The sequence below is a fragment of the Chrysemys picta genome, chromosome 24 (genome assembly GCF_011386835.1).
Source record: "Chrysemys picta bellii isolate R12L10 chromosome 24, ASM1138683v2, whole genome shotgun sequence".
Classification (NCBI taxonomy): Eukaryota; Metazoa; Chordata; order Testudines; family Emydidae; genus Chrysemys; species Chrysemys picta.
Genome location: NC_088814.1, coordinates 1,252,068 through 1,275,284, shown reverse-complemented (window position 1 = coordinate 1,275,284; position 23,217 = coordinate 1,252,068). Strand labels below are relative to the sequence as shown.

The window sequence follows — 23,217 nt, the reverse complement described above, 5'->3', positions numbered from 1 at the left end:
CCTCGGCGGCGGCGGCTCGCTGGGGATGGGGGGGTCCGTGCTGCAGACCGCGCGTGGGACGGGACGAGCCCCCACGAGAGACCCCCCCAGCCACGGGGGGGGGGGGCTGGGACACACCTGGGGACCTCGGTGGGCATCCAGGTGAGGTCTCCTTGGGGAGAGGCAGCTTTGTGTCCCCTCCTTGGGCACAGGCCAGCTGCAAAAGCACCACCTCTACCCGCCACCCGCTGCCCACTCCCACCCCTGCCCCCAGCTCACTCCCCAACCTGGGACTGGGCATCTGCCTCCATACAAAACAGAAACCGGCCTGAAGGCCGGCGGGCAGGAGCAGCCCTGCAGTAACAACCCCCCTTGTTTGTTAGGTGTATCGCAGTCGACCCTACAATAACAAACCCTTGTTGTTTAGTATGTGCTATGGAAACGGGCCCAGGCCCCACTAGGAGTCAGGCAGCGCACAGGCTCCTGGGATGCTCACGGTCTAGCATGCTAGAGGAATGACAAAGCCAGAGCTAAGAGAGGAAGTCTGGTGCTCTCAGCAGCGTCCAAACAGACCGTGAACACCCAGCACCCTCTTCACCGTCTCTTCCACGACAAGCTACAGAGACTCCCTCTCTCATGCGCTTGAATGGCGCTTGGGGACAGGGAGCGGGTGGGTGCACCGGTGGGGCCAGGTTTGCATTGGGGTCTCCCCCATCCCCACCCCCTGCAGCACTGCCCGTGTGTTTCTGGCTCTGGGATCCTGGTGCAAGTGTGCAAAGCCGTGACAGGCTGCGTGGGTCTGGAGCAGGCCCCAATGGGGCAGCTGCCACTGCATTTCAACCCAGTCTGGCCACCCGCCCTACGCCCAGGGTGAATTTCACCCCATGTGCTCAGAATTCCTCCCCGGTTACGAATCCATAAGGGAACCGGCACCTGACCCCACACTTGGGAATCCCTGTAGATCACGGTTAATTACAGGACGTGGGACGTCATCCCACTTATATGTATAAAGCTCTGTCCCTGTCAGAGCTGTGAGGGAGAAGGATGCTTTTGAGCTGCGGTGTAACAGAGGAAATGACTCTGAGTGGGGGCTGGGTGGGTGGAGCAGCACCAGTGAGAGAGACACCCTCAGCCTCTGCGATCGACCAACGCTGCAAACACAGGCACCGGGCCGCAGAGCTTTGCGGGACCCACATCCAGCACAGGGATCTCTGGGCTCTTTCAGGCCGACAGCTCAGCTGTAGGGGGCCTGGTGACGAGGCGAACGTGCGATTGGAGAAGCCTCAGAAAAGAGCTAGGAAATGATGGAAGGGTTTTGGAGGCAATGTCTACAGCGAGAGACTCGAAGAGCTCAAGCTGCTTAGCGTCTCAGGGCGAAGACTCAGTGGGGACTTGAGCACAGCATGTTTCACGGGGAGAAAATACCCAGTGCTAACGGGCTCTTTAATCGAACAGGGACCAGCGGCTGGAAGCTGAAGCCAGACAAATTCCAGTTAGAAATAAGGCCGCAGTTTGTAACAGGGCAGGTGATTAACCACTGGAACAAGCTCCCCAGGGCAGTGGTGGATTCCCCATCTCCTGGGGGCTGCAGGTCCTGCCTGGCGCCTTTCTGGGCGATGCTTTAGTCAGACCCCAGCTCTTGGGCTCAGGACGGGGGAACCGGGGGGAATTCTCTGGCCTGTGCCATGCAGGAGGCCAGACCAGACAATCTAACGGTCCCTCCTGCCTTAAACTCCAGGAATGGATGAACCGCAGTGCTGCAGATGGGACCCAGCTCCGGCCAGGCCCTGAATCGCTTTGCTCTGATGTCATTCTGCAAGGCAGGGTCTCAGCCACCTAGCGTGATGTCATTGTGGCTTCAGCCAATCAGCCGCAGACGTTACCCCATTCGGAGCGGCCCTGGTCAGGCCCAGCTGGGATCCACCTGGCCTTCCTGCTTCTTAGAAGCCTGTGCAGTAACTACCCAGTTCTCAGGGATGGTGATAGGGCATCTCGTGGGCCCGTCAGTCTGGTGCCCAGGGTGAGAGCGCTGCATGCCAGCCCTGTGCGCTCCTCCAGCCCCAGCCAAGCGTTGCTGGGAGGGAAGCCCGGACAGGTGTGTACAGGGTCAGCACTGCCCCCAGGCTGCAAAGGGGAGCTGGCCAGTGCAGAGCGAGGCCCCGCAGGAGGATCTGGTAGGGTCCAGAGAGGCCACACCGAGCACCAGTGGGCAAGGCAAGGGGCAGAGTTTAGTCCGGCTCCTCTTTGGCGCATCCTCCACCACAGTCCCACCAGCTGCTGCCCCCCGTTCTCCAGGCCCCACCCGTTTGCTTCCCTGAGTCAAGTTATCAGAGCAAAGTGCAGCCACATGGTCTAACTGTCCCCAGCAAGGCTCTGCCCAGCTCCGGGCACAGCGCACAGACTGGGGTCAGACTGGGCCCCCTGCGACCTGGCCAGGCATGCACCGAGTGCTGCTTAGCCCCTCAGCAAAGACGGTTGGGCCCGGCTGGGGCTTCCTGCTGGAGGGAAGTTACCATCTGAGCTTCTGCCTCCAGCCCCAGACCTGCCAGGGGATGCTTGGCAGGGATCAGAGGGGCCGGTTCTCAGGCTGTGACCGGCTGCGATGCCTTGGAGAGGAGCAAGGAGCCAACCAGAGGTGCAGGCGGAGAATCACCCTGGCATCTCTAGGACAGCTGTCTCCCCAGGGGCTTTGCTACCAGGCACAGCACCCACCTCCTCCGTCAGTGAAACGCTCCCACCGCTGCCAGGGGGCAGGACGCGGTGAAGTGGGGCTCCAGCGAGGACGGATCATGGGAGAGGAATTGTGCTGGTGCCTGATGGATGGCCCCGGAGACGGGAACGTTGTCCCCCCCAGCAGGGAGGGCACAAGCCTTGCCCCACCACGCTATGGGCCACGTCTCAGCCCCACAGGGCCTTGCCTATCACCAGCTCCCTACCAGCCACTCCCTGCTTCCAAGGGCAAATCTTGATCAGTGACTGACAGCGGTGTGTGCAGCTTAGGGGTCTGCCACCCCCCAGCGCCGCTGGTTGTCCCTCAATCCCAACCCGCAGACCCCCGCTGCCCCAGCCCAGAGCTGCCCGTCAGGCTGAGCTGTGGGGTGGTTTTGGGAGGTGGACAGGGATCCACCAGGAACCAGTGGAGCCGGATCAACCCATTTCAGGGACACTCTGGGTTTACATTGAGCGTCGTATGGACTTTGTCCTCATGCATCCTCGGGGAGGGGCCCAGCCCGCGTGTTGGGCCAGCAGCGGAGCTGTCTCAGGGGTGGGGATAAACACTGAGCAGCCAGCGGGGGCCGGGACGCCATGGTGATGGGCAGGAGCATTAGGGACAGCCCTCAGCCTTGGGATCACTACCCCAGTGTCTCCAGGTGCCCCCTGCAGGCTGGGTTGCCGGGCCGGTGGCACCGTGCCCCGCACGCTTCCTGGCATCGCTGCTCGGTACAATTCTCCTGCAGTTTTGTGGTGAGTGGCTGCTGCAGACGGAGCTGCCTGTCTGGACTCGTTTGCGACTGGGGAAGGGAACAATACAGCCCCGCGGGCTTGTTTCACATATGGCGCAGTGCTCCAGCCCCCCCTTTCCCACTGGCATGTGGCGCTGGGCCATGCAGGGAACTGGCTGCCAGGCTGGGAGGCCCAGCTCCCATTGGATCTGAGCGCCCAGCAAGAGACACCAAGCCCATCCCAGCCGGGGACCCGTCCCTCCCGCCCAGCTGGGGACCCCTCACCCCCGCCCAGCTGGGGACCCGTCCCTCCCGCCCAGCTGGTAGGAGGCGCAGCCATGGAGAGGACAGTCCCTGTGCAGCAGGGAGAGCGAAGGGACCCAGAGTCATGGTCCTGTCCAACCGCGAAGGAAAAAGGGGCAGTCTCTGCCCTGGACTAGCCTCGGAGGGCAGCCGTGGGGCAGAGTCATGACCTGGGGGCTGGCCGGGGGATAAAGCTCCATAACGAATCTGGCTCTGTGAGGTCAGCGCCAAATGCGGAAACAAACGCTCCCTAGTCCCCTAGAAACACCCTAGCTTGAGCCGACAGAGAGCCAGGCACGGGGCCTGCGCTGGGGCCAGGGAGCCGGGGGCTGGGCTCTGCTCTGGGTCACTTAGAAGGGTGAGGATCCGGTAACCAGGGCCCAGCACCACCGTGGGGTTCCTCGGCTCATGCTGGGGGTGATTAGGCAGTGGGTTTAATGACGGTTAATTGGGGGCTGGAGGAGTTTAGCGCTGATCTCCGACAGGGCTCGTTAAAGGGTTTATTACATGCTGCTTGACGACTTCATTGACCTGGGGTAAGCGATGCACTGAGGGGTCCCCTGCCGTGGCCGGAACATGGGCCCTCAGGAGGGTCGGCCCCAGGCTGTGCTCATGCGGGGTCGCTCCCTCTGCCACGTAGTGCAGCTACGTCGCATGTAGCCACCCCTTGGAGCCCGTCCTGGCCCACCTGTGAGCAATGACCTGGCTAGGGGGCCGCTTGGCAGCTCATTGGCTAACGAGGACTTGGGGCTGGCAAAGGCTGCCAGGTGGCGGCCGGAGGAGGGGCTCCGGGGACGTTAGCAGGAGCTGCTGGCTGGTGAAGAGAAGTGAGTACGAAAGGGTTGGGGGGACAAGCTGCTTGAGGGCTAGAGAGGGCCTGATGCGTAACCCAGCTCCAGGGAGAGGCAGGATTCAAGGCCTGCGTGTGGGAGGTGTCACTTGCTGGCATTAGCCCCCAGCCAGAAGAAGGGCTGGATATTGAGGGGCTAATGGGGGGGGGGGGGGTTGTACCCTGAAAAAGGCTTTAACTAAGGAAATCCCACCAAGGAGGCCTCTTGTTCTTAGACCTTGGCTCTGAGTATCGGACTGGCAGGGAGCTGAGGGCTGGCACCGGCAGGGCCACCGGGGCCTGTGCTGGAGGTTGATGGCCCATCACAAGCTGCCTCTGGGGTGGGACCCAGCATCAACAACATAGCTCAGTGCAGCGTGACGGCCGGGCAGTGGTGTGGCACAGTGTGAAGGCATTGCAGTGGCATGGCATGACGGCTGGGCAGAGGCGCGGCGTGAAGGCACCTCAGTGGTGTGGGGTGACAGCCGGGCAGTGGGGCAGCACAAGGAGCTGGGGGGCTTTGCCAAGGATAGAAATGCCCAGACTGTAACTTGACCGGCCCCGGAGTTCTGGTCAAGCCACATGGGGATCAATATCCCTGTTGAACCGAGGGGGGAACAAGCCCAGACTCGGCAGTGACCCCGCGGCTTGGTTCGGGGGCAAGAGGTTCTTTTGGGTCTTGGGGTGACAAAGAGCAGAGACTCCCTGGCAAGCCCCCCCCCAGTGCCCAGGAATAGGCTGGCATAGGCAGTGCTGTCTGCCAAGGGGGCTCAGTCCCATGGGTCTGGGTCTGAGTGGGCAATGTTGGCGCTGGGACAGGGCCCCCAGGGGAGACCAGACCTGCACGTGCTGGCCATTGCAGCTCCTCCTCCAAACCAAGAGCAGGCCGCAGACTCGCCCCCGGGCCTGAGCTGCCCCTCCCCACGTGGAAGGAGCCGGCGGGCTCAGAGCTGGCCCGGATTCCCCTGGCAATGCTCAGGCATTTCCTGCCTGGCACGCTTGCCCCAAATCTCATGGAAGCCTCTCCACTTAAATTCTTTCATGTGTTATTGCGGGGGGCAGTGCAGTGGTGACTGGCTCTGGGCCGGCCCATTGCTCTGCCCCCAGCTCAGCCCCCCCCCTTCTCCCGGGGGAGCCCCCGCCCCTGGGGCCACATTGCTTTGTCCACAAATCTCACCCAGGAGCCCTGGCTCAAGGCCCCAGCACCCAGTCCCTGCACCCCCCAAACAAGGGACGCCGGGAGGGATGGGGGGGTTGAAATGGGCCCGGACTAGCCCACGGGCCAGATTCTGGCCCCGGTCACTCTGGAGTCACACCCCAGCCCCACCCTGACTCTGGACTGACCCAGAGACACTGTAGCGGCACGACTATGCAGCCACTCCCTGGGCCAGGGAGGGACTCTCCATCAGCGTCGCTAACCCACCTCCCCAAGAGGAAGTAGCCAGGTTGATGGAGGAATTCTGTCTCCACCGGGGCTGAGGTTGACTTACCACTGCTCGGGCCAGGGATAGAACCCAGGCGTCCTGGCTCCCAGGCCCCCCTGCTCTAACCCACTAGACCCTGTCCCACTCTCTGAGCTGGGGATAGAACCCAGGCGTCCTGGCTCCCAGTCCCCCCCCCAACCCTGTGGGTGAATAGGTGGCCTGCTGGTAAATCAGGCAGGAAAAGGCAGCTCCAAGAGGAAACACTCCCCGGGCGGTAAAGGCGGCGGGAGGGGGCACAATGTTCCTCTCTGGGGCGTGCATTTCCCATCACCGTAGCTCAGGGAGCTGGGGAGCTCTATGGGGGTGTGACTGGGGGAGTGTCTGGCTGGGGAGCTGAGATGCCAATCGCCCCCCAGCCTTTGTGTTCCCAGCCGGCAGGGGGCCAAACTGATAAGAGTCCAGCCAGGAGTGACCTGAGGGAGTGGCTGGCCCCAGGGTCGTGGGAACCAGGCTGCCTGGGGCTGGAGACAGCCTTCCCATGGGCCGCCCAGCTGCTGCCCTTCCCCAGGAGCAAGGCCGCCCCCCATAATGTGCCCCCCCCCAGAATTGGTGGGAGAGGGGCACAGCCCCTGTGGTTGGAGCATTAGCACTATTTGCCCCCGCCTCCCCGAGCCCCCCAGCTGAGAAGGACCATGAGTTACAAGTGGGGGTTGTTGTGCTGGGGGTTTAACGAGATCCCGCCTGACCCTGGAGGGACCTTCAGGCTTGAAAATACTTTTTCTCCCAGAGGAAAATAATAATCCAGCCAGGTCTCCCTCAACCCATATGTTAAGGGCACTGGCAGAGTGTGTGTGGGCAGGAGCCCAGGGCTGGGGTACGGGGGGGCTGCAGGTTGGGATTGAGGGGCACCAGCAGAGCTGGGGGCAGGGAGCCCAGGGCTGGGGTACAGGGGGGGCTGCAGGTTGGGATTGAGGGGCACCAGCAGAGCTGGGGGCGGGGAGCCCAGGGCTGGGGTACAGGGGGGGCTGCAGGTTGGGATTGAGGGGCACCAGCAGAGCTGGGGGCGGGGAGCCCAGGGCTGGGGTACAGAGGGGGGCTGCAAGTTGGGATTGAGGGGCACCAGCAGAGCTGGGGGCGGGGAGCCCAGGGCTGGGGTACAGGGGGGGCTGCAGGTTGGGATTCAGGGGCACCAGCAGAGCTGGGGTGGGGGAGCCCAGGGCTGGGGTACAGGGGGGGCTGCAGGTTGGGATTGAGGGGCACCAGCAGAGCTGGGGTGGGGAGCCCAGGGCTGGGGTACAGGGGGGGCTGCAAGTTGGGATTGAGGGGCACCAGCAGAGCTGGGGGGGGGGAGCCCAGGGCTGGGGTACTGGAGGGGGTGGCAGGTCAAGATTGACACCAGCCAGGACTCGGCTGCTCTGGGTGGCAAGGGGCCGTGTTCCAGGGGCCTTTCCGAGCCCCGCACTCTGCTTCCCGGCCCAGGCTGGTAACGTCAGCCTTTGCTGCTCCCAGGGCGAAGCACGGAGCCCACGAGAAGCAAGTTCTGCCACTTCTGACGCCTGCCCTGCCATCCCCACAGTGCCCTGGCTGGCTTGGCAGGTGCCCCAGCTCTGGCCCCGCAGGCAGGTGCAGGGCAGCACAGCAGCAGGCGCCAACCCTGGGGAATTGATACCTGAGAAGAATCCACACGTTACCCAACGGCCTCGCCCCAGACTGGCCCAGCCAGGGCCTGCCCGGACTCGCCTCAGTTTGCTGGAGCCATTCGGGGGCTGGGTCCCCAGCCTTGGAGACGGAGGGTCTCTGCACATCCTCGGAGCGGGGAGAGGCTCCGTGGCACCACAGCACAGTGCCCGTGGCCCAGCCAGCCCAGGGGGCGTGGGCTCATGGCTACAAGAAACTGGGCTGCGGCCCCCCCAGCTCAAGCCACAAGGGCCACCGAAGAAGGCGCCGATGGCACCAAGCGTCAGTACTGTCCGTGTGGCCCCCCGGAGCCGGCTGGGGACAGGAGAACAGATTTTCACAAGGGCTGAATTCCCTCCCCCACAGGGGAGGCGAGGTTCCCCCAGGGCCTTGTTACAAGTCAGCACAGGCAGAGAAAGCACCTCCCCAAACCCCACCCCAGGTGGGCGAGTCCTGTCTGAACTGGACCCCAGAGCCTCACACAGCAGCTCTGCCAGGCGAGCCCCGAGGGTGACTCCATGGGGCCAGACTCAGCCCTGGCCTGCCAGGCCGAGTGGGGCCGGACTCCGCTGGGAGCCTCTCTGGGTGTTTCTGGCCCAAGGCGCCTTCCCTGAGGGTTACTGAATTTCCTGGGAACCCCCAGTGGGAAGCGGTTACAAAACACCATTAACTCCTCTTCCCCTGGACCCTGCTCTGCATCTCCACCAGCAGATGCATCTATGTCCCCGCAGCTGGCACCAGCATTAATGGACAGATGCTCACCCACCCCCACCCCCCCCCGCCACCGGCAGATGGGCAGGGCCTGTAGCCCCACTTCACTGAGGGGGAAACTGAGGCACAGAGCAAGGACTGGACTCAGCCCGAGTGACTCCGTGTCCTAGATGGGAATAGAACCCAGGAGTTCTGGCTCCCGGTCCTCCCTGCTCCAGGCCCGCCCAGAGGACGTGGCATGCGCCGAGGAGACCGAATTCTCCTTCCCATCCATTGTTTGTGGTAAAGAGGGAAAAGAGCCAAAATAAACAGGAAAGTGGGAAGGAGGCGGCTCCGCGTGGAGCCATTTGGGGCCTTTATGCATGGTGGGGGGAGGGATTTACAGCCTGCGCCCCCCAGCTGGTCCTTGCATTCTTGGGCTGAGAGAGGCCAGAGAGGGGATCACCCCAGCCTGGCCAAGCAAGGCCAGAGGGGTTGGAGGGCTGCTCCCAGGTCTCGCCTCTGGGGAGAAGGAAGCTGGATCCCACTTTGCCGTACAGAGCGATGCGTCTCTCTTCACCTGCGTATGCCCTGTCTCAAGGAGTAATTGTGCACTGCCCCCCCCCACTGTCCTGGGGCACCCAGCCTGCCCCCTGCCCCCCTCTGTCCTAGGGCACCCAGCCTGCCCCCCCCATCCTAGGGCACCCAGCCTGCCCCCTGCCCCCCCCGTCCTGGGGCACCCAGCCTGCCCCCTGCCCCCCTCTGTCCTAGGGCACCCAGCCTGCCCCCTGCCCCCCCATCCTAGGGCACCCAGTCTGCCCCCTGCCCCCCTCTGTCCTAGGGCACCCAGCCTGCCCCCCCCCCGTCCTGGGGCACCCAGCCTGCCCCCTGCCCCCCTCTGTCCTAGGGCACCCAGTCTGCCCCCTGCCCCCCTCTGTCCTAGGGCACCCAGCCTGCCCCCCCAACCTGGGGCACCCAGCCTGCACACCATGCATCTCAGGGCTTCCTGCGCCACCCCTGCATGCTGGAGTGTAACGCCGGCTCTGTTATGTAACCTGGCTTCCTCCTGGGACAGCAACGCTTCCCCTCCAGGCTGCGCAAGGGGCTGGGCAGCTCCCACCTCACGTGGCTCCTGGAAAACAAGTCACTCTGCAAAAGGCAGAAGAACATTGCGGTTCCCTGGGACCGGCCCAGCACGTTCCACCCTGAGCCCACTGCCCCCAGGCTGGCCGGCCGGGGCTCACCCCGAGGGATCTGCTGCAGCACCCCCTTCCCTTCCAGCACCCTTGAGCCCCGCTGCAGCTGGCCAGCGCCTCCCAGCGAGGAGCCACGGAGCTTGGGGGGCTGCATCAGTGGGGCTTTTAGGGCTCCTTGTGGCCAGCGAGCTGGGGGTGCCCGTGAGCTCGCAGTGGCCACAGGCCTCCCCTGTCCTTGGCCCGGCCAGGCACTGGCCCGTGGATCAGAGAGAAGGACTGGGGTGCCCAACTCCAGCTGCCTGGAGCACCGACCCACCCACCCGCAGCTGTTGCTGAGGGCGGTGGGACCTGGAGGCTCTGAGCGTCTCCGACTGACCAGGCCCCCGGTGTCAGAAGCTGGAGCCAGAGCGACCTGGGTGCAGAGCTCCCCGGAGAACAAGGAGAGCCCGGGCAGAGGCCCGTCCTGGCCTCTTTTCCTGCCACCCTGCAGCCTCCCAGCAGGGGGCAGCTGAGCACCATCCAAATTCCCTGTCAACTGGGACACTATTTCCTGGGCCAGCTGCTGCTCCCAGCCCAGAGCCCAGGCTGGCACTGAAATGCGGGCGAGTCCCTGGGCTGAGCAAGGCTGGGGCCATCCCGCTGATCCTCCCTCTGCCTCTGGGAGCAGAACTGGGCCCTTTCCCAGCGAGCAAGTCCCTGCTCAGCGGTGCCGGGTGCCGGGCCTGAGCTGTTCTGAACGGAGCCAGCCCAGACGGTCAGCGCTCACCAGGCTGGCTCGTGGGCTGACCCGTTACACTTCCACCCCCCCCTTGCAATGCACCGGCAATGCCCCCCAGGTGCTGGGCCCCCAGAGGCAGTGGATTCTGGGAGCCCCAGTGCACTGTGGGACAGTTGAAGAAGGACTATTACAGACGAGTGCAGGCTGGAGCGGGACCGGCCTGTCTCAGTGTCTGACCCTGTACGGCTCCTGGGAGCCCTTGGGGGCGGGGGGGGGAGAGTTGTGTGCCCAGTTTGCTGTTTGCAGGGCCGGCTCCAGGCACCAGCTTGGCAAGCAGGTGCTTGGGGCGGCCACTTCGGGGAGGGGCGGCACGTCCAGCTATTCGGCGGCAATTCGGCAGATGGTCCCTCACTCCCGCTCGGAGCGAAGGACCTCCCGCCGAATTGCCGCCGCAGATCGCGATCGCGGCTTTTTTTGTGGTTTTTTTTTTGGCTGCTTGGGACGGCCCAAACCCTGGAGCCGGCCCTGGGTGTTTGTGCAGCACACCGACCCCAGTCCCCATGGAACATGTCCCTAGACGTGCTGGGCCCAGGAGAGAACAGCGTGAGCGGCAGTGGCACTGTCAGGAGAGATGACCCATGTGACTGTCAGGAGGACATGAGCAGCCCTGCAGGGCTCTTGAGGTCAATGGGGATGCCCAGGGGCGGAACCAGGAAGTGGCCCTGGCGTGTTGCTATTTGTCCGGTTCAGCCTGGTCCGGGTGACCTGGGAACGAACGCAGAGAGAACACGCAGCCCTGCAGTCCGTCAGCTGGGGAGTTTCACTTCACAGACGCGGCTGCCTGCGTCGCGCTCCCCTGCCCCCAGCTACGCTGCACGATGCTGCGATCTGGGCCAGGGGCTGTATTTCTGGACAGCACCTTTAACCCTTGCAGCAGCTTGGGTGGGGGGGGGGGGAGAAACGGTCCCATGGGAAACCGCTAGCAAGGGGCACTAGACACATAACAGCCTGCTGGTCCCATGATCCTCCACTGCTCCTTGGGCATTTTCCATTTCAGGGCTCAGATCCCGTCCCTCTCCTAGGCAGGCCGCAGTGCTGCTCAAAGGGCTGGAAGGCATCCAGTTGTGTCACGGGGAGACTGCTCGCCCTCTAGCAGACTCCTGGCCAGGTTCCCAGGGTGGAAACCCAGAGCGACCCCATGCACCCCACTGTGCTCATTCCTGATTTACTCCGCTGGAACAGAGGGCAGAATCCGGCTCAGTCTGACCAGCTGCGGGGAGATCCTGCAGCAGGGCCCCTCAGGAGCATTGGGGCAGAGGGTGGAGAGCAGCTGGTTCGTCTCAAGCCAGACTGATGTTCTGCGCCGCCGGTGTGTGGTTTTGCTGACTGGAAAACTGTTGTTTTCAGAACTCAGCTCTCCCAGCCTGGTGCTTCTTAGACCCGGCCAGATCTCCTCCCAGGGACATACACAGGTCCATGGACCCACACGCACCAGCAGATACACATCCACCCCCTACCGCTTCCCTTCCCAGTCGTTCCCATGTCCAACAACCCCATGCCAGCCTCCCTCTGCTGGGTTATGTGTCCCGCAGCCGCAGACTTGTAGCTCACTGGGACCGGGGTCCCAGTGGGGGGCAGCTGAGCTCACTCAATTAGGGTGAACTGCAAAGAATGGGGCAGATAATCCCCAAAGCTGGTGGGTATTTTCAATACTTAGATTTACCAAGCCATCACTAAACAGCTTCTTTATTATCTCACGGGTTGCCCAGAGGCCAACAACATAGTTCCCTTGAAGTAATCCAGCCTCCGGCCTCTATCCAGGTACCCAAGTCAAATATGATGAAGATTTCTGAAAATCTTATTTCATCATATAAAAGAAATGTTTCTACCAATCCCAAAGGATCGGACATATCACCTCCCAGGTTAATGAATATTCCAGATTTTGCCCAAATACCCGCTTAAAGCCAATGATTATTAACTAAACTAAAATTTATTAAAAAAAGAAAAAAGAGAGAGTATGGTTAAAAGATCAATATACCTACAGCCATGAGTTCAATTCTTGAGGTTCAGATTCATAGCAGAGATGGTGAGCTTTGTAGTCGCAAAGAGTTATTTTAGAATTAGTCCATAGGTTAGAGTCCAATGTCCAATATCATATCCAGGGTGTACCAGCCGAACTGGGACCTCATCTTGTGACTCACACTTCCCCTGGTGAAGCGTAAGCAGATCTGAGATAAAAAGGATCAGCACCCAAGGATCTTTTATACAATTTCAGGTCTTCTTTGACAAGTTGGAGTCCCTCAGGGAACAATAGGCCCTTATTTCCTAAGCATCGTTCTTAACTATTCACACGGATTAACATAAGGCAATTTACCCATTAGGCCGTCTGTCACTGGTACTTAGCTATACGAATTAACATAAGGCAACTGCCTGCTCTTCCACCATATTCACAGATGATTTGTTCAACATTTCAAAGAGAGCTGAATCCAGCGATATCCCGGGTTTACGATTCATGTAAATGCTAGGCTGCTCTTTTGATCTCTGAATGATCAGAATACAGCATAGACAGGGCCTGTTGATTACATTGTTGACCATTACCCATCTCCCCACATGTCTTCAAGGGTTGAATTTGAGTCATTTATTCAGCAGGATGTTTAATCCTTTCTGGCCACGCATCACACTCACACTTGCCTCTCCATTCTCTGGAGAGGGTGGGTCACTTCCATGTGGCCAGGATGGCTCATCTACCCTGACCTGTTATTTCTGCCATCGGCTGCCTCTGACTGTATCCCACGGATATTCTGCCATGTGATCTCCTGGGGGGCCGGGTGTATATAAATACTCTCTTCCCACAGCACCGCTGCTGACTGCGGGGGGAATTCCAAGAAGAAGCCCACCCAGATGGAAAATGAAATAGGAGGAACAGACACCTCTCGGGATGAGAGAACACACTCAGCGAGCCGCACGGTTCAGACAGAGGTGGATACTTGCTGCACAAATGGAAAATTAAAGACTTGTGTGTGTGGCTGTGGTCACCCAGAACAGAGCATGGCCCATAGAACAGCTCAGTGCCCAGTTCACAGATAGGAAGGAGGCTTCACAGCGATACACTCCACTACTCCAGACACAATTCTCTGGCTTACCCTTCCAGCGTAACATTATACTGTTGCTCTGCATTTACATCCGCCGCACAGGTGCACCTCACACACTCGCCCACACACTCGCTTGCACTGGGATTTGCAGGGCTTGTGGTTCCGTCTGCAGACTGGGCCCCATTTTGCTACTTCCTGGTGCTCTCAGCCAAGACCTCCAGGATCTCCGGGGGATGAGAATCCAGCCCAGAGCAGGAAGAAATACATTGCCACTAATCTTGGAGTAGCCAAAGTGTGAGCCACATGGTTCCACAATGCTGCCTGTAGCCTCTGGCCAACAGAGCAGCCAGTGTTGGTTAACACAGGTTCCACATGCTAACGATGCACCTTTAAATCAAACTTTTACATTTAGGGCATGTCTACACTACAGCCGTGCAGGTACAGCGATTCAGGTACAACCGTGCAGGTACAGCCTTGCTGCTGTGGTGTAGACACTTCCTACATCAATGCAAGGGCTTTTTGTGTGTGTACTTAATCCACCTCTCCCAGAGGCAGTAGCTAGGGCTATGTCTACACTAGCACTTTGGTCGGTCAGGGGTGTGAAACAACCAGGGATCCCCTGGGTCGGTTTGGGGGCTGGGAGGGATCCCTAGTCTTGGTTTGGGGGGGCTGGGAGGGATCCCCTGGGACAGTTGGGGGGCTGGGAGGGATCCCTAGTCTTGGTTTGGGGGGGCTGGGAGGGATCTCCTGGGTCGGTTTGGGGGGCTGGGAGGGATCCCTAGTCTCGGTTTGGGGGGGCTGGGAGGGATCCCCTGGATCAGTTGGGGGGGCTGGGAGGGATCCCTAGTCTTGGTTTGGGGGGCTGGGAGGGATCTCCTGGGTCGGTTTGGGGGGCTGGGAGGGATCCCTAGTCTTGGTTTGGGGGGGCTGGGAGGGATCCCTAGTCTTGGTTTGGGGGGCTGGGAGGGATCTCCTGGGTCGGTTTGGGGGGCTGGGAGGGATCCCTAGTCTTGGTTTGGGGGGGCTGGGAGGGATCCCCTGGGTCGGTTTGGGGGGGCTGGGAGGGATCCCTAGTCTTGGTTTGGGGGGCTGGGAGGGATCCCCTGGGTCGGTTTGGGGGGGGCTGGGAGGGATCCCCTGGATCAGTTAGGGGGGGCGCGGAGGGAGGGGGGCTCGATCCCCTGGGTCGGCTCCATCCACCCCAGTTGGTAACATTGTTTCCATCGGACACATTGCTCCCTCGGGGGCGTGGCCGGCCGCTGATTGGCTGCCGGGAGCGCCGCCCCCCAGCTGGCCGGGCGCGGGTTGGCGGAAGCCGCCGGGCCGGGAGCTGGATCCGGCCATGGCGCTCGCCGCGCTCCTGCTGCTGCTGCTGGCGGCCGCCCCGGCCCCGGTCCCAGCCCCGGCCCGGGCCCCGCGGGCGGCCGACGCGCGGCAGGAGGCGGCGGTGCGGGAGCTGCTGCAGCGGCTGCTGGGGCCCCGGGCGGCCGCCGGCTTCGCCGTCTCGGTGAACCGCTCGCTGGCGGCCGGCGGGCTGGACACCTACCGGCTCAGCTCCCCGCCCGGGGCCCAGGAGCGGGTGCGGGTGGCCGGGTCCAGCGGGGTGGCCGCCGCCGCCGGCATCTACCGCTACCTGCGGGAGCTCTGCGGCTGCCACGTGTCCTGGTCCGGGGCGCAGCTGCGGCTGCCGGAGCCGCTGCCCGCGGTGCCCGGGGTGATCAGCGCCACCAGCCCCAACAGGTAACCCGGGCCCCCGGCCTGCGCCCCCACCCCGCGAGCCCCTGCCCCTGGAGCCCCGGGCCCCCGGCCTGCGCCCCCACCCCGCGGGCCCCTGCCCCTGGAGCCCCGGGCCCCCGGCCTGCGCCCCCACCCCGCGAGCCCCTGCCCCTGGAGCCCCGGGCCCCCGGCCTGCGCCCCCACCCCGCGGGCCCCTGCCCCTGGAGCCCCGGGCCCCCGGCCTGCGCCCCCACCCCGCGGGCCCCTGCCCCTGGAGCCCCGGGCCCCCGGCCTGCCCGCCCCCCCCCTGCCGGAGCCCTGCCCCTGGAGCCCCGGGCCCCCGGCCTGCCCGCCCCCCCCCTGCCGGAGCCCTGCCCCTGGAGCCCCGGCCTGCCCGCCCCCCCCCTGCCGGAGCCCTGCCCCGGGCCCCCGGCCTGCCCGCCCCCCCTGCCGGAGCCCTGCCCCTGGAGCCCCAGGCCCCCGCCCCGGGCGTCCCAGGCCTGGGCAGGAGCCGGAACATGGAGTCGCTGCCAGCCCGCGCCCGGCCCTGCCCCGCCCCGGGCTGTAGCCTGCGGGGCTCTCCCGGTGCAGGGCCCGGCTGGCTCAGGCAGACCCCGTTCCTCCCCCCAGAGGCAGAGGCCGGTGACAGGGCGCCCTGGTGCCCTGCAGGAGCCGGTGCCTGGTGCAGTGATCGGAGCTGACCGGCCCCTGCTCTCCTGCAGGCAGGGCTGGGCCCTGAATTCCCAGAGCCTGGGGACGGGGAGGGTCTGACGGGGGCTGGGGGTGCTCGGGGCACAGCAGAAGGCAGAGGGATGCTTCTGGCCTTGCCTTCGTGCACGTGGGGCCTGGGAGCGAGGTGCAATGCCAGGCTCATGCACGCTGTCCATTGCCAACTCTGCCGGGGGGGGCAGATGTGGGGGGCTTCCCCCTGGCATGGAACCACGCCTGGGAAGCCAGCGCTGCAAGTGGCATGTGCTGAGGGGTCTCTTGTTCTGCGTCTGTTGCACGTGCTGCCGGTACCTAGCTGGGGTGACTGGGGCAGGCGGGGACCCAGGGGTGCTGTTCCTTGTGATGGTTTCACCCCTAGAAGCTACTTCAGAAAACATCTGTTGCCCGTTTGCTTCCTGTGACGGAGCAGGGAGCGGGCGGATTTGACCTGGGAATGTTGCAGGGGGGTTACACTGGGGATGGGGGACTTCCCGTGAAGGAAGCTACCTGAGCTGTAACCTGAGCCAGGAGGGGGGTGGGAGAGGTGACACCTTCTGCCCGGGAGACTGAACAAAGGAGAGGAGGAGCAGGGGGGAGGGGGGAGAGAGCGGCTGGGGGAGGTTTTGTTTTCAGTCTGGGGCTGGGTGGAGGAATGCAGGGAACCCCAAGCTGGGGTCTAAGCTCCCTAAACCCCCCAGAAGGACTTGATTGAGGGGTCCCGGTTGTACCTACACGCTCTGCTTGGGACTGTGTTCCTGTCATCTAATAACCCTTCCGTTTTACTGGCTGGCTGAGAGTCACGGTGAATCTCAGGAAGAGGGGTGCAGGGTCCTGACTCCCCCCTTTCCAAGCCCTGGGGCTGAGAACTCCCCAGCCCTTCCTGCCCTTGAATTCCATGTAACAAGCCCCCTCCCCCCTCCCCAGACCTGGCACAGCTGGAGATGCCATGGACAGGTTTGGTTCATTTACCACCAGTCTGGGTCTGCCAGGGCCTGGGCGTGTTTCTGCAGCTGGGGGCCTCTCTCACCCCCTGCGTCTGTCCTGAATGTTGGCCCTACCTGGAATTTAGACGTCATGGGCCAAGTGTGTGGCTGGTGCAAGGGAGTGGAGTTAATGGCTCTTACACCAGGGATGTCCTTGGTCCTGTATCACTGGACCCCGGGTGCGAGACTGATGGGTGTCTGGCTCTAGCATCTGTTCTGCTCACTTCAGCTGCTCTGGGGTGGGCCCGGGACGGGACCAGCGGATTCTGCTGCAGAAAGGGCACTTCCCCATTTGACAGGAAGCTTCCCAGGCAAGAGGAAGCGTCTCCCTGTCCTGGAGCGGCCCCCACGCTGACTGAGAGTCGCTTGGATCCTTGCTGTGCTGCTCGTATGCACTAGTGCCCTTGGCTGGGTCCCGAACACGCCATGCTCACGCCAGCCAAGAGCGAGCCAATGAGCTCTGCCACTGGGGCTCCTTAGGGGACCCTTCCCTTGGCGTGTAAGTTGACAAAGGTCCTGGCAGGTGCATAGGGGCTGTGTGGCTTGGTTGGTTTTGCCACATGAAAGCGAAGGAAGAATCCTGGAGCCGAGGGGTTGCACGTGCAAGTCCTTGGACACCAATCGACTTCCCACACAGCCGCCCTGGCGCTCGGCCTGTGATCTGGCGCGGCTAGCCGGGAAGCTTTGCTTAGTGCTCCTTCAGCTGGAAGGCGAAGCCCTGCAGCGTTTCCCACTAGCTGCCGAGCTGGATCCAGGCGAGCTGCTCGGGGAAGGGGCTTGGCGTGGTTCATCACCGTACAGTCAAGCAACCCGTGACATCTTGTGACTCACACTTGAGATCAGCTGGAAACTTCCTCCAAGCTGCAAGAACAGCAGGGGGGCAAAGGGGAACTGTTCATGTAAAGATATTGCCTTACCGTCGAGCGCTGCAGGAGGTCTCGGCGCCTGGTCCTTGCTGTCCTGTGTGCTGCTTGCACTTCATTAGTCTTGGACAATGACCGTTCCTCTCTGTCTAATGTGGAGGATGGGCCCTTCGGGTTGTTGCAAGCCGGGTCAGTTTCCCTGCTAGGCTTGGCATGACCTGTAGGTGTTTGAGCTGCAAAACACACAGGGGGATGTTGAAATCGGCCCAAAAAACTGTCTCAATTGGAAAAACCAAGTCCCCGTGTGTAGCATTAGGGGTATAACGTTTGCCCCCGTGGGAAAAGGCTGCCTGAGTTAATTCTCCAGCATCCACAGGGCCAGCGCTGGCCGGGAGCGGACAAGACGCCTGGATGCACGTTAAGCTCCATTGCGAGGAGCTGCCTGCGTCCCGATTTCTTTCAGTCGCGCCAACCTGGCTGTGGTCTCCCGGGGTGGGGTCAGGCGTCTGGCGGCTTCTCTGAAGCATCTGTTCTCTCCGCTCCCAGGTACCGCTACTACCAGAACGTGTGCACCCAGAGTTACTCCTACGTGTGGTGGGACTGGCCTCGCTGGGAGAGAGAGATAGACTGGATGGTGCTCAACGGCATCAACCTGGCGCTGGCGTTTACTGGGCAGGAGGCTGTGTGGCAGCGGGTTGAGTATTTGATTGGTGTCTCTCATGAAGCCGTGTTGCATGCAGGGCCCGGCTGGGGCATTTCAGGAGATTGGGGAGACGCGTTAAATGTATTGTCCTGGGACAGCACAGAACAGGTCGCTCTGGAGGGAGGGCTGCCGTCCGGGGGGTGACCCAGCCCCTCGATGCCTGACTAACATTGGCAGGCTGGGGGGCAGCTGACCAACAGCACAGCTGTCTCTGTTCAGTGTGGCCAGGTAGAACAGCTGTGTCGGCTGAGCCGGGGCTGCAAATGCTGGGCTTGGCCAGAGGGGAGCGTTCCCGGCACTGGGCACGTCCGGGCCGAACGCGCCCTGCGGAGTTGGGTGAGCGTCCTGCTCAGCAGGGCAGGGTCTCCCTGTCGGCAGCAGCTGGGACCCACAGGAGGGAGCTGCTGACGTTGCTGCCTGTGTTCTTCCCCTCGTTCGCTCCAGGTGTATCTGTCCCTGGGCCTGAACCAGTCTGAAATAGACGAGTACGTCACCGGGCCTGCCTTCCTCGCCTGGAACCGCATGGGGAACCTGCACACCTGGGCGGGGCCCTTGCCCCTGTCCTGGAACCTAAAGCAGCTGTATTTGCAGGTACCTGCGCTTGGCTCGTGGCTGGGGCCGGGTCTGTGCGCACCCAGCTTGCATGTTGTGGAGACGCCCCCCCGACAGCGCTCCCTGCCGAGCTCCCAAACACTGCCGAGCTCAGCGGGCAATGCCAGAGAAGCACCTGGGAGCCAGGGGTGTGGTGCCGCCCTGCTGCCCACAGGATGCAGGGTCCGTGGATAAGCTCCCAGGGGAGGGGCCCTAGGAAACGCTCTGAGACCCTGAACTGGTCTGAGTATTGTCTCCATCAGTCCCTCTGGCCTGAGAGCCGCTCCTGTGCGGAGCTCCAAGCCGGGCGGCTTTTCCCCTCTGTCTGGTGCCCGTGGGCTCGGAGCTGTGTTCAGGGCTCCGACCGGGGGCTGGAGACTCCAGACAGATATGCTCACGTGGCGCAGGCCTGTCCCTGAGATGGGTGGTGCAGCCCCCTGCGTCTCCCGGCCCATGCGCCCCCTTTATCCGGCTTTTCCTCCTTTCTCCCAGTACAGGATCCTGGAGAGGATGCGGTCGTTGGGAATGATCCCGGTGCTGCCGGCGTTTGCGGGGCACATCCCCAGGGGTGTCTTGAGGTAGATGCAGATCTGATGTGAGTGCGTCAGGGTTGGGGCTTGGGCAAGACCAGTTCTCCCTGATGGGCGTCTCTCCCCACCGAATGTGACTCAGCCACATGTGCGTGGGAGCAGCAGAGACCCATGGGACTGTCCCCGGGCGTGCCCCCACGTGTAGAGCTCTGCAGTGCTGGGCGGGTTGGGGGAGCCCTACCCCCCCCTCTGACTCCTGGCTGCTGGCCTGTGCCGTAGGGCTTTCCCTCGAATAAACGTCACTCGACTTGGGAGCTGGAGCAACTTCGACTGCACCTACTCGTGTGCCTACCTCCTGGACCCCGGAGACCCCATGTTCCAAGTGATCGGGACCCTCTTCCTGAAGGAGCTGATCAGAGAGTTCGGCACGGATCACATCTACAACGCGGACACCTTCAATGAGATGAGCCCCCTGTCCTCCGACCCTGCCTACCTCTCGGGGGTCAGCGCTGCCGTCTTCAGGTCCATGACCGGAGGTAGGACCCGAGCAGGAACCCAGGCTCCTCCTAAAGGGTCTCTGCCTTGGGGAGCCTTCGCTGCGCAGTCCGGCCTGGGCCTGTGCAGCGAAGGGCTTGGACGGCTCAGGGATGGGGAGCCGGGAACCTTTGGGTCAAAGCTGGTCTGGATTCCTCCCAGCCGGGGCTGCAGCTCCGACCGTCCCCAGGCTGCGCTGGCTCGGTGGCCCAGCTGGAACGCATTGGTCATTTCAGGGCGGTGGATGGGTGGCCAGTTGTGAGGCTCTGGCAGCCTCCGCAGAGGAGGGGCGTGGTGAGGGCTCTGCAGGGCAGGGGCATTAGCGAGACCAGGAGGGCAGTGCACGGGGGAGCCTGCCTGGGCTGTATGGCTCTGGGCACTGCGGCCACCAGGCCAGGCCCTTTCACACAGGGAACTCCAGGGGCTGGCAGGGAGGCGGACGCCCTGGGCTGGCACGGCTCAGAGCCAAAGGGCTTTATAGGGAGTGACGGGGGTGGGCGGCTCTGTCGTGGGAGGGCAGCGCGTCCTATGTCACTAGCGGCTCTGTGTGTGTCTGTCCCCAGCCGACCCCGACGCGCTCTGGCTCATGCAGGGATGGCTCTTCCAGAACCAGCCTGACTTCTGGCAGCCGGCCCAGGTGCGGGCCCTGCTGCGCGGCGTCCCCAGCGGCAGGATGATCGTGCTGGATCTCTTTGCGGAGTCCAAGCCCGTGTACCAGCGGACAGAGTCCTTCTACGGGCAGCCCTTCATCTGGTGCATGCTGCACAACTTCGGCGGCAACCACGGCCTCTTCGGCACGGTGGAGAGCATCAACCGGGGCCCCTTCGACGCCCGGCGCTTCCCCAACTCCAGCCTGGTGGGCACCGGCCTGGCCCCAGAGGGCATCGAGCAGAACGACATGGTCTATGAGCTGATGAGCGAGCTGGGCTGGCGCCAGGAGCCGCTTGACCTCCAGCAGTGGGTTGCCAACTACGCCCAGCGGCGCTACGGCGCCAGGAACGCGGAGGCCGCCGGCGCCTGGCAGCTGCTGCTCCGCAGCGTCTACAACTGCTCGGGGATCTGTGTCAACCACAACCACAGCCCGCTGGTGCGCCGGCCGTCCCTGCGCATGGCCACGGAGCTGTGGTACAACAAGAGCGACGTCTACGAGGCCTGGCGCCTGCTGCTGGACGCCGCTGCCGAGCTGGGGGCCAGCCCCACCTTCCGCTACGACCTGGTGGACGTGACCCGGCAGGCCGCGCAGCAGCTGGTGAGCGAGTACTACCTGGAGATCAAGCAGGCCTTTCAGAGCCGCTCACTGCCGGAGCTGCTGACTGCCGGCGGGGTGCTGCTGTACGACCTGCTCCCGGAGCTGGACGCCCTCCTGGCCAGTGACCCCCACTTCCTGCTGGGCCGCTGGCTGGAGCAGGCTCGGGCCGCAGCCACCAGTGACAAGGAAGCCGAGCTATACGACCTGAACGCCCGCAACCAGGTGACGCTGTGGGGACCCAGCGGCAACATCTTGGACTACGCCAACAAGCAGCTTGGGGGGCTGGTGCTGGACTATTACCGGGTGCGCTGGAGCCTCTTTGTCTCGGCGCTGGTGGAGAGCCTGAACACCGGCACCCCCTTCCACCAGGAGCAGTTCAACCAGGCCGTCTTCCAGCTGGAGAGGGGTTTCGTCTACAACGGCAAGCGCTACCCCTCCCAGCCGGCCGGCGACACGCTGGAGATCGCCAGGAAGATCTTCCTCAAGTATTATCCCCACGCCATGCGGCGCGGCCGGGCGGGGGCTGCGTGAGGGCCGGCGGCTCTGGGACCTTCCGGGGATGGGAGTGGCGTCTCTGCGGCTGGCCCGGTCTCTCCCGCGCCGGAGATGCTGGTGCCCCCAGCTTCTGTCCCCCCTCCCAAGCCTCTGCCAGAGCCTGAACCAAGGCCCTGGACCCAAAGGGAAACCGAGCAGGAGCCTTGTGCTGCGTGTGAGCGACGCCGCCGCGTGGGCGGGAGCAGGTCCGGGCTGGACCTGCCAGTGCAGCGCAGCGAGCTGGGGAATGAGCTCCCGGGGAACGGGCTGGAGGGACTGATCCTGCACTGGCCTCGGGGCGCTGGGATGCTCTGACCTGACCAGTGTCTCCGTCGGCCCAGCCTTGCGGCTTGGAGGCTGATCCCAGCGTCTGGGGGAGGGTGGACGAGGCCTGTTGCAGGGGCAGGCGGGACAGAGGGGTGAGAATGCTGATCCCTTTGGGGCATGGGATTCGCAGCCGGGGGCGGGGACAGACACTGGGATACCATGGTGCTGGCTGCAGACCTGAGATGGGCATATGTGGGTCGTGCCCACCTTGTAGGTGATGCCCTCGCTGCTATAGGCTGGAAAAAGCCAAGTGCAGTTTCCCCACCACTGGCAGCTCCAGGGCTTTGGGAGCTCTGAGGAGGGAATCGCTTCGGAACAGGCTGAGGGGCAGGAAATGCAGCGGGACCCTCCCAAGCCCTCGGCCCGGGGAGGGGAGTGTTCACACGCTGCTATTCCGGGCGCTAAAGAACAAAAAAGGAGGTCGCAAAGCTCCAATCCTGCTGCTTTGATGCCGTTGCAAAGTGCACGCTGCAACCGGCTCCCTGCGTATCGCACCCCTGGCCAGGGCTAGGAGGAGACGCTGCCTCGCCCGCACCTCCCATCTGTCCCTGGCTAGGGGGTGCTGCCTCAACTTCTCCTGTTCCCCCGAAACTGCCTCCCAGCCCCTGAGTGTTGGAGCAGTTCCAAGGGCTGTCCCCACGCTTCTCCCCACATGCCCTCTCTGCTGGTCTCAAATGGGGGCAGATCTGCCCCAGAACAGCGGCTCGCCCACGTGGGGGTATTCCTAGTGCTAGGACCTGTCCGGCTGGGGGCCGGCTCCCCACTCCGTACCCCTGGGTGCCTTTGTACTAAACAAAAACAGACTTTGGGGATATATTTTTACGAGGACAGTTATATTTTTACACCAGGGACCCCCCCACTCCCCCTCCTCCACCCAGAGTGCTCTTCTGGGCCTTGCCCCCTTCCCGCACCAGCACGTGAGCTCCCAAGCCGAGCTGGCATGTGTCTGAATTCCAGTTGCTGCCATCCTCTCTGGGGAGCGAGGGCTGCCGCCGGAGCACGGGGCTGGGCTGCAGTGGGACTGTCTCTCTTTTAGCCGAATGATTTTTATACACTTGTGTACGTTGGCAGCACTTTCCAATTAAAGACCTGGAATCCCTTCATTCCGCGCCTGGGGTGTCTCTTCCC

At 63.0% G+C, this 23,217-nt stretch overlaps 1 protein-coding gene across 1 annotated transcript; it reads left to right on the top strand.

The window, feature by feature from the left end:
* Window positions 1-14,647: 14,647 nt before the first annotated feature.
* On the top strand, window positions 14,648-23,192 carry NAGLU (N-acetyl-alpha-glucosaminidase). Its single transcript, XM_005313920.4, has 6 exons — window positions 14,648-15,091; window positions 18,168-18,315; window positions 18,769-18,915; window positions 19,408-19,493; window positions 19,725-19,981; window positions 20,543-23,192. Exons 1-6 carry the CDS (start codon window positions 14,694-14,696, stop codon window positions 21,757-21,759), a joined length of 2,253 nt encoding a protein of 750 aa, XP_005313977.3. The 5' UTR covers window positions 14,648-14,693; the 3' UTR covers window positions 21,760-23,192.
* Window positions 23,193-23,217: the final 25 nt, after the last annotated feature.